The sequence below is a fragment of the Atta cephalotes genome (genome assembly GCF_000143395.1).
Source record: "Atta cephalotes unplaced genomic scaffold scaffold00032, whole genome shotgun sequence".
Lineage (NCBI taxonomy): Eukaryota > Metazoa > Arthropoda > Insecta > Hymenoptera > Formicidae > Atta > Atta cephalotes.
In genome coordinates this window covers 1,465,808-1,476,604 of record NW_012130096.1, presented here as the reverse complement: position 1 = coordinate 1,476,604, position 10,797 = coordinate 1,465,808, and the positions used below count along the sequence as shown (strand labels likewise).

Sequence of the window (10,797 nt, the reverse complement as noted above, 5' to 3'; positions counted from 1 at the left end):
TCATTTTTATTTTAATGAAAATAGTATTATGAAAATATTTTTTCACAACAAATTAATCTTACTGTTTAAAGGTTATTTATTATTTTTTTTCTAAAAGATATGCCAATGGCAATTTGTATTTTGTATATTTTTATATTTGATAAGAAAAATTACGTAACTCCCTTCCACTTTTCTAAACTGGAAAACATTTTCTTAATACTACGTCGTAGTAAAGTTAATGGAGCTAAATATGGCAATGCAAGGTTATTACTGTTTCGCAGTCTCGCTCATTTTACTGATGCTATCATTGGCACTATTATAGCTTCTACGATTCCGCTGCATCACAACGTGCATCAGTCATGAACGATTTATAGTTAAGAGTACATCGATTTATTCGACTAAGCGTCATTTATCTTCCAAGAGAAACAAAATGACTGTCGTGCTAGTGTCTCTAATTTTTGGGGCGCTTATAGCCTTTTACTTTTACTTGACGCGAAATTATAAGTATTGGCAAAAACGTGGAATTCCGTATGTGGATGGAGCTCTGCCAGGATTCGGTAACATGTTGTCCGTGATCTTAATGAAGACGGATCTTAGTGAATTATGTCGCAAAATCTATAATGATAACAAGGGTCATAGCATGGTCGGTATCTACGACTTTATGTCGCCAGCATTGATGATTCTCGAACCCGAGCTAGTAAAAACAATAACACAAACCAATTATTCAAGTTTCGCCGAAAACGCCATCGATATTAATCCCGACGTAGATCCGCTCCTTTCACATAATCCTTTCGTCCTTACAGGTGAGAAATGGGTGTACAACAGAAAGCGCTTGTCTTACGCATTCTCCAGCATGCGATTGAAGATCCTGCTCGAAAGTGTCAAACAAGTGTGTACAACATTTGAAAATTACATGAATGAAAAGCTGAACAATAACCAGACAGAATTCGAACTGAAGAGCTTGTTCGCCAAGTACACCGCACAAGTAGTAGCCGCCGCTGGTTTCGGCGTTGATGGATTCTGCTTCGATGACGAGAAAAAGGATATGTCCTTCAGAAAACTTGGACAAACCATTTTCGAGCCATCTTTACGAAATTCAATAGTGTTTGTTGTCACGTTTCTCGTGCCATCATTAAATAAAATCTTTAAACTAGGTGTTATTCCAAAGCACATAGACAATTTCTTCAGGACACTGGTTGCAGAACTCATGGAGCAAAGAAGAAAGGATGGAATACCTAGAAACGATTTTCTCCATTTAATGGTCGAACAGGAGCGAGCGGAAGACGATAAATTTGACCTTGAAATGATTACGGCCCACGCAATGTCGTTCATCATCGACGGCTATGAGACCACCAGCAGTGTCATGAGCTTCATCGGATTTGATTTGGCCCGTCATCCAGAAATACAGAATAAATTACGGGAGGAAGTGTTATCCGTAATTAATAAATACAACGGAGAAATCACTTATGAAGGCTTGAAAGAAATGACATACATGGATCAAGTTTTAAACGAGACACTGAGATTATTACCCGCAGGAGTGATTATGAAGAAACGATGCACGGAAGAGTTCGAACTGAAAGGATCCGATGGAATTGTTTGTCGTGTAGAACCCGGAATGGAGATTCTAATACCAGTTCAAGGTCTGCAAAGAGATCCTCAATATTGGGAAAATCCCGAAGAGTACGATCCTGAAAGATTCAGCTCGGATAGGAAACACAGCATCGATCGATTCGTGTTTCTTCCATTTGGCGGAGGCCCTCGAGCCTGTGTCGGTATGAGAATGGCTCAACTACAAATAAAGGCAGTTTTGAGTGTAATTTTAAGAAAATACAGGATGAAATTATCTCCGAAAACGCAAATACCTTTAAAGATAATTCCTGGTACCGTTTTACCAACACCTCTAGGAGGACTGTGGGTTTATTTTCAGAAGCTTTAAATGTAAATATCTTTTTCATAATAAATTTCTTTTTAGTTTTCAGTATCTAGTTTCTAGCGTCATAAATAATTTTTAAGTCCAAAGGAAATATTTATGTAATCTTTACATAAAAATGAAATTCTTTTCAAATTTAATCTATTTTAATTACTGTATTTTTACACAAAAATAAAAAAGATGGAATTTTATTATTTTTTATAAAATATTTTCTTATACGTATATTTTTAAAAGTTCTTCATTCATTAAGAAAATAAGAAAGAATAAAATCTTTGTTGCAGAAATAAAAGATCAGGATATTTGCAATTTTACAACGTTTCTAACATATTTTATATAGGATGTTCCGTTCAGACATAATAAAAAATTCACAACATAAAATATAATAGTTTCAATGACAAATTATGGATATTAATTATAAGAGCAGCTCTGAATTTTTTAAATAAAATTAGCGATTTTGACATGTAACGTATGCACAGAAGCGATCTATTTCCGTCATTAGAGCGACTTCTACATCGTCATATGGACACAATAGTAGAAAGCGTTTTATGAGTTATCGCTTGCGCAATTAAAGTCCTTGACGCTTGTACAGCACGTTTCAACTCGCAAACAACACGATACACTTTCCCCTATGGCATTCACGTGGCGATTGAAATAATAGGTATATCCAGTAGCGCAACTGCTTATTAAGCGACTGAGTACCAATTTCATTATACAATTGAATTTAAATGTTGGTTCTAAAAATAAGAACCAGTCATATTTAATTACTGTTTAACTTAGTGAGTAGTTACGCTGCTAGACACACTCAATGCAAGAGATGTAGACAGTTTTTGCATATGCTGAATCAAATCTATATACTCTCGATAAAATCACTGGGTTTGTAACTTTATAAACAAATATTATATGAATTTAAATAATGAGGATAAATCTAATTAAATACTAAAAATTCTATTTTCATTTTATATAAATTCACACAAAATATATTTAAACATTAAGATCCTGCTTTGATTGAATATAGGACTTTTCATATTTAATTATATTTATAAAAAAATTTCAAGCCTACTTTTTACAATGATATCCACATTTTAACATTAGAACTAGTATTTCGTATGTGTTACATCTTTTAATCAATAATAAAATGTTCAGCGTTGATTTTTATATTTCCAATTTGTTATTACTGATTTAATAATAAAAAGCCTTTACCATAAATTTTTCATGTGTCATATCGTTATCATTTAAGCAAAAGCAGTGAGTATATAATATAATTATAAGTTTTTAATCTAATAAGAAAATAAGAATTTTACCACATTCAAATAATGCATTTTTATATAAAAATAAAGAAGTATTAAAAATTTTGAAATTCTTTATAATATGTTCGTTTGTTATATAATAATAAGTTTGTTATATAATAATAAGTGGTTATATAATAATAAGTTTTACAACTTCTGATTTTATTATTTTCCTAGAAAATTGTCAAAAATACATTTAACAACTGATATATTTGTGCTATTATTAATCATAAACTATTTATTTAAAAATTTAACGTTGCAATTTAACGTTGTTATCATAGAAAAAAGTATTTAGAAAAAAATATTTTTACACATTCTAGAACGACAATCAGTCACAATATAAGTGATATTTGGGGATGCAACTAGGGCATGAATTTCATAAAAATAGAATAGTAAACACTAAATAAATAAATTACTTCGGATGCTTCAACGTCGCACGATATCATCTACGACATCCTTCTCCTTCTTCTCCTCCCTCTCACATATCTCATCTCAGCATTTTTTTATAGCATTCATACGCATTTACGATAAAACCAACAGAAATCCTATATATATATACATAAAAATTAAATAAATATAATACAATCGTAAAACATTCTAAAAGTATAGTTGTATAATATTTAATTTATAATAAAATATATAATAAAAAGTATATACAGATAAGTTTGGTCTCGTTTGATATGTAATAAAATATATGTAAATAAGTTTAGTCTCTTTTTATGAAATATAAATATTAATCTATCTCTTAAAATATACAGCAAATAGCGATAATGAAATACAGCAATCTAATAAATCTTTTATGTCTATAAATAAAAATTCTTTTAAATATTATCCGCTTTATTTTATTTTATAATTTTTATATGAAGATGATCTGTTATAAAAAAGTAGAAACGTATGTTAGAATACTTTATAATTAATAAATTTCAATATTAGTTTCTATGTAAATATTGTTTGGCATTATCATCCGTAAATCCCTAATCTCTGTATATATTTTATATAATAAGTCTTTATTATACGAAATTGATGTCATGTTCATTTACTTGATAAAGAATTCATTCTTTCTTGAATTAATGCTTTCTTGAATAATGCAATATGTCACTGTTATGTAAGCAACAAGAAATAATTTAAAATGATATTCTTTCAAATTAATCCCTTCTATTATATACACATATATTTCATCATTAAAGTATTTTTATCATTTTGTTTCCAACACATTGAAATATTCAATAACAAAATGATCGAATATTTTTTAAACATGTTGAATTTGTTTTTTTTCCTTTAATGACTATAATAATATAATATAAAAATCAATTTCTTCTACACAATTGTAACAGAATGTTAGTAATATTATATAATAAAGTTTAGCGATATAAATTGCAAATTTTTATTCAATATCGCTCGTTTTATTGCGTTATCAATGTACTTTAGCATCAATTTTACCACATCATGATCATTCGTAGATGATATGTGGTCAGGGTCACATCGATTTATCCGATCAAATATTACTTGTCGTACGAGAGGAGCAACATGACTGTCATGTTAGTGTCTCTGATTCTCGGAGCACTTATAGTCTTTTATTTTTATCTGACACGAAATTATAAGTACTGGCAAAAACGTGAAGTTCCATATGTAGATGGAGCCTTGCCGGGATTTGGTAACATGTTATCGGTAATCTGCATGAAGACGCACATCGCCGATTTCTATTGCAAGATCTACAAGGATAATAAGGATCACAGCATGGTCGGGATCTATAACTTTACATCACCGGCATTAATGATCATCGAACCAGCACTAGTGAAAATGGTGCTGCAAACCCATTTTTCAAGTTTTGCTGAAAATGCTGTTCATATTGATAAAGAATCAGACAGCCTTCTGTCATATAATCCCTTCGGCCTTTCCGGTGAGAAGTGGTTAAAGAGCAGAAAGCGATTGACATACGCATTTTCCAGCATGCGACTAAAGATCCTGCTTGAAAGCGTGAAAAAAGTGTGTGCGACAATGGAGAATTACATGGACAAAAAGTTAAGCAACAAAGAGACAGAGTTCGAACTGAAGAGTTTATTTTCCAAATACTCCGCGCAGGTGGTAGCTGCTTCTGGCTTCGGCGTAGATGGATACTGCTTTGATGATGACAAAAAAGATATATCTTTTAGAAAACTCGGACAAGCCATCTTCAAACCGTCGAAACGAAGTATAATTGCGTACGTTCTTGTATTTCTCATTCCATCGTTAAATAAAATCTTCAAACTAAGTCTCATCCCGAAGCACGTCGATAATTTCTTCAGAACATTGGTTGCAGAACTCATGGAACAAAGGAGAAAGGACGGAATACCTAGAAACGACTTCCTCTATTTGATGGCTGAACTGGAGCGAACAGAAGGGGATAAATTCGATAATGAAATGCTCACGGGTCAGGCAATGTCATTCGTTCTCGACGGCTACGAAACATCTAGCAGTGTTATGAGCTTCGTCGGATTTTATTTGGCTCGTTACCCAAAAATACAAGAGAAATTACGCGAGGAAGTAATAGCTGTGTTCAACAAATACAATAGTGAAATCACGTATGAAGGTTTGAGGGAGATGACATACATGGACCAGGTCATTAATGAAACGCTGAGATTAATACCCGCAGAATTGTTGATGAAGAAACGATGCACGCAAGAATTCGAATTGAAAGGATCCGATGGAGTCGTTTGTCGCGTGTCACCTGGAATGGAGATTTTTATACCAGTTCAAGCTCTCCACAAAGATCCTCAATATTGGGAAAATCCGAAAGAATATGATCCTGAAAGATTCAATTCGGACAGGAAACAAATCGATAAATTCACCTTTCTTCCATTCGGCGAAGGCCCGCGAATATGTGTGGGTATGAGAATGGCCCAGCTGCAGATGAAGGCAGGTTTGGCTATGATTGTGAGAAAATACAAGCTAGAATTATCCCCAAAGACGCAAATGCCTTTAAAGTTCATTCCTGGCACCATATTACCAACACCTAAATGCGGTGTATGGGCCTATTTTCGGCAGCTTTAAATATTTTCTTTTAATTTTTAATCATGTATGTTTTTTTTATATTAAGACAAAAGATTGTAATTCATTTTTATGTAAAAATACATTTAAAAAATAGTGTTCTTTTCAAAAACAAATCTTGTCAGTTTTAATATGCATTCTTGCAATAAAAATTGGAAAGATGTTTGATATTTTATTACGCAAATATTTTTATAAACCCTTAATTAAATAAGGGAATAAACAAGAGTGTAATCATATTTTTGCAGAAATAAAAGATCAGAGTAATTAGAATTATGTAATTTTTAAAATATTTTTTATATAAATATTATAATTGTAAATTATTAGTTTAATAAGAATTTAAGAAAGAAAATAAAAATTTTATCTTAAATTATTGTATACTTTAAAAAAAACAATAAGTTTAAAATTCTTAAAGTTTTGCAATTAAAAAAAAATATATTTTTATAACAAACAATAATAATAAGTTCTCTCTTGCTAACTTTAACTATTGTTTTGAAACGAAATAATCAGAAGTATATTTAAATGGATATTTTAAATGAATCAAATTTGTTCTACTGTTAATTGTTAATTATTTAAAAATTTCGTAAGTTTTGTTTCGGTATTTCAGAATGTAACACATTCCAAAGATTAAAAAAAAAGACTTAGAAAAAAATATTTTCTCACATAATACAAAAATCGTATTATGTAAACACAATTAATTTAAAAAAAATGTTAAATTATCAAAATATACACACTTTTTAACAAAAAAAGCATAAATCTGTGCAAAATTTTTTAAAGGATATATTCACGCTTCACGCACGATGTGCATGTGATGTATTATTTATTTTCCCTAAATGTGATAAAGCTAAATAATGAATTACATGTCCATCACTGCTTGAAACAAAAGAAATATAATCAAAAAGAATACATTTTTTGTATAGAATATTCCAAAATAGCGCACAGAAGGTGCCATTTGTGCTCCGGATATGACTGATCCGAGAATGATTAATTTCACAAGCAAATAGCAAATAAATAATATATACTCATAATCTTTCACTTCTTCTCTTTCTCTCTCCCCACTTTCATATCTTATCTGTTCCATCCTAGCATTCATCCTCATGGCGTCATCATTAAGAAATATTTAACATGGAATTATTTTGCACGCATCAGACAAATACATAGAATTCTACTTGTCATTTTAGATGATATTATATAATCAGTAATGTACTTCAATGATGATACTGTTATGCATCATTTGTAATGCTGAATTGCAATTTGACTTGAACTTCTATATACTTATCTTCATAAAAGCTTCATTTATCAAAATAATAGAAAAGCATGGAAAATAACATCATTGAACTACTGAAATTTATAGAATGAGTTTTCGGAGATTTGTGCATAAGATTACAATGTGTAGCTTTTCAAAATTTATTATTATAAAAGTTTTAAATATATTGTTAATATCTTAATATAATTAGACTTATCTCTTACTATTTTGTCTAAATAAGTCAGAAAATACGTAACAACAATTAAAGTTAAATGAAGAAAAGTTTATTTCCTTATTTAACATTGTTATAAAACTTTGTACGTATAATGTAATGCAGATATATCAAACATAGAAAGCGACAATAAAGTGAAGAATGCATCTGTAGAAGAATGAATTATTAAAAAATTTTGTAATATGCTGAATATATTTTTTTATATTCACTTTTTAATGATTATGATTATGAGGATTTAGTTTTCGCAATTTAGTTTTCGCAATAGAGAGAAAATGTTAGTTACAACTTTATGAAGAAATAAAGTTCACTTGGCGGAATCATCAATAACACAACATATATTACTGTTTTGAAGTCTCATTCGTTCTCCCGACTTATCAACGCTATCAATGTAATCAAGTCTCAGCTACATCACTACATTCCGACCTGCAGTTCTGAATGATACGTGGTCAAGTCTACATCAATTTATCCGATCAAGCGTTATTTCTTGTCCAAGAGTAGCAACATGATCGTCGTGCTGGTGTCTCTAATTCTCGGGGCACTTATAGCCTTTTACTTTTATCTGACACGAAATTACAAATATTGGCAAAAACGTGGAGTTCCGTGTGTAGATGGAGCCTTGCCAGGGTTCGGTAATATGCTATCGGTAATCTGCATGAAGACGCACATCGCCGATTTCTGTTACAAAATCTACAAGGACAATAAGGGTCACAGCATGGTTGGGATCTATGACTTTACATCACCGGCGTTAATGATTATCGAACCGGCACTAGTAAAAGTGGTGCTGCAAACACATTTTTCAAGTTTTGCTGAAAATGCTGTTCATATTGATAAAGAATCAGACAGCCTCCTGTCATATAATCCCTTTGTCCTTTCCGGTGAGAAGTGGTTAAATAGCAGAAAGCGATTGACATACGCATTTTCCAGTATGCGACTGAAGATCCTGCTTGAAAGCGTGAAAAAAGTGTGTGCGACGATGGAGAATTACATGGACAAAAAGTTAAGCAACAAAGAGATAGAGTTTGAACTGAAGAGCTTATTTTCCAAATACTCCGCGCAGGTAGTAGCTGCTGCTGGCTTCGGCGTAGATGGATACTGCTTTGATGATGACAAAAAAGATGTATCTTTTAGAAAACTCGGACAAGCCATCTTCAAACAGTCGAAACGAAGTACAATTGCGTTCGCTCTTATATTTCTCATTCCATCGTTAAATAAAATCTTCAAACTAAGTCTCATCCCGAAGCACGTCGATAATTTCTTCAGAACATTGGTTGCAGAACTCATGGAACAAAGGAGAAAGGACGGAATACCTAGAAACGACTTCCTCCATTTGATGGCTGAACTGGAGCGAACAGAGGGAAATAAATTCGATAATGAAATGCTCACGGGTCAGGCAATGTCATTCGTTCTCGACGGCTACGAAACATCTAGCAGTGTTATGAGCTTCGTCGGATTTTATTTGGCTCGTTACCCAAAAATACAAGAGAAATTACGCGAGGAAGTAATATCTGTATTCAACAAATACAATAGTGAAATCACGTATGAAGGTTTGAGGGAGATGACATACATGGACCAGGTCATTAATGAAACGCTGAGATTAATACCCGCAGGATTGTTGATGAAGAAACGATGCACGGAAGAGTTCGAACTAAAAGGATCTGATGGAGTCGTCTGTCGCGTGTCATCTGGAATGGAGATTTTTGTACCAGTTCAAGCTCTCCACAAAGATCCTCAATATTGGGAAAATCCGGAAGAATATGATCCTGAAAGATTCAACTCGGACAGGAAACAGAACATCGATAGATTCACCTTTCTTCCATTCGGCGAAGGCCCGCGCATATGTGTAGGCATGAGAATGGCCCAGCTGCAGATAAAAGCAGGTTTGGCTATGATTGTGAGAAAATACAAGTTGAAACTGTCCCCAAAGACGCAAATTCCTTTAAAGTTCATTCCTGGCACCATATTACCAACACCAAAAGGCGGTATATTGGCCTATTTTAGGCAACTTTAAATATCTTCTTTTAATTTTTAATCGTGTATGTTTTTTATGAAGACAAAAGATTGTAATTTATTTTTATGTAAAAATACATTTAAAAAATAGTATTCTTTTCAAAAAACAAATCTTGTCAGTTTTAATATTGCATCCTTGCAATAAAATTTGGAAAGATATTTGGTATTTTATTACGCAAATATTTTCATAAATCCTTAATTAAGTAAGGGAATAAACAAGAGTGTAATCATATTCTTACAGAAATAAAAGATCAACGTAATTAGAATTATGTAATTTTTAAAATATTTTTTATATAAATGTTATAATTGTAAATTCTTAGTTTATTAAGAAAATAAAAATTTTATCTTAGATTGCTGTATACTTTAAAAAAATAATAAGTTTAAAATTCTTGAATTTTTGCAATTAAAAAAAATGTATTTTTATAACAAACAATAATAAGTTCTCTCTTGCTAACTTTGACTATTGTTTTGATACGAAATAGTCAAAAGTATATTTAAATGGATATTTTAAATGAATCAAATTTGTTCTAATGTTAATTATTTAAAAATTTCGTAAGTTTTGTTTCGGTATTTCAGAATGTAACACATTCCAAAAATTAAAAAAAAGATTTAGAAAAAAAAATTAATATTTTCATATCCTAATACAAAAATCGTATTATATAAACACAATTAATTTAAAAAAATATTAAATTATAAAAATATATACACACTTTTTAACAAAAAAAGCCTAAGTCTATGCAAAATTTTTTAAGTTAAAAGATATATTCACGCTTTATGCACGATGTGCATGTGATGTATTATTTATTTTCACCAAATGTGAGATAAAGCTAAATAATGAATTACGTGTCTATCACTGAAACAAAGAAATATGATCAAAATGAATATATCTTTTGTGTAAAACGTACAAAATGTTTATACAAAATAGCGCACGGAAGGTGCCATTCGTGCCCCGGATATGATTGATTCGAGAATGATTAATTTCACAAGCAAATAGCAAATAAATAAAATACTTACACTTTGATAATCGTTTTTCACATCTCCTTCTCTTCTCCCTCCCTCTTTCTCTTTCTCTCTCTCTGTCTCTCTCTCTCCC

General features: G+C 31.3%; 3 protein-coding genes across 3 annotated transcripts; all 3 read left to right on the top strand.

The window, feature by feature from the left end:
- The first annotated feature begins 409 nt into the window (after positions 1 to 409).
- LOC105621275 (cytochrome P450 9e2-like) lies at positions 410 to 1,915 on the top strand. Its single transcript, XM_012202744.1, has one exon. It carries the CDS (start codon positions 410 to 412, stop codon positions 1,913 to 1,915), a length of 1,506 nt encoding a protein of 501 aa, XP_012058134.1.
- A 2,807-nt stretch (positions 1,916 to 4,722) lies between these two features.
- LOC105621115 (cytochrome P450 6j1-like) lies at positions 4,723 to 6,225 on the top strand. Its single transcript, XM_012202586.1, has one exon. It carries the CDS (start codon positions 4,723 to 4,725, stop codon positions 6,223 to 6,225), a length of 1,503 nt encoding a protein of 500 aa, XP_012057976.1.
- A 1,974-nt stretch (positions 6,226 to 8,199) lies between these two features.
- Positions 8,200 to 9,705, top strand: LOC105621114 (cytochrome P450 6j1-like). Its single transcript, XM_012202585.1, has one exon. The coding sequence runs from the start codon at positions 8,200 to 8,202 to the stop codon at positions 9,703 to 9,705; it is 1,506 nt and encodes a 501-aa protein (XP_012057975.1).
- Positions 9,706 to 10,797: the final 1,092 nt, after the last annotated feature.

Coding starts and splice junctions, on each gene's coding strand:
- LOC105621275 (XM_012202744.1), top strand. CDS start 410: ATGACTGTCGTGCTAGTGTCTCTAATTTTTGGGGCGCTTATAGCCTTT.
- LOC105621115 (XM_012202586.1), top strand. CDS start 4,723: ATGACTGTCATGTTAGTGTCTCTGATTCTCGGAGCACTTATAGTCTTT.
- LOC105621114 (XM_012202585.1), top strand. CDS start 8,200: ATGATCGTCGTGCTGGTGTCTCTAATTCTCGGGGCACTTATAGCCTTT.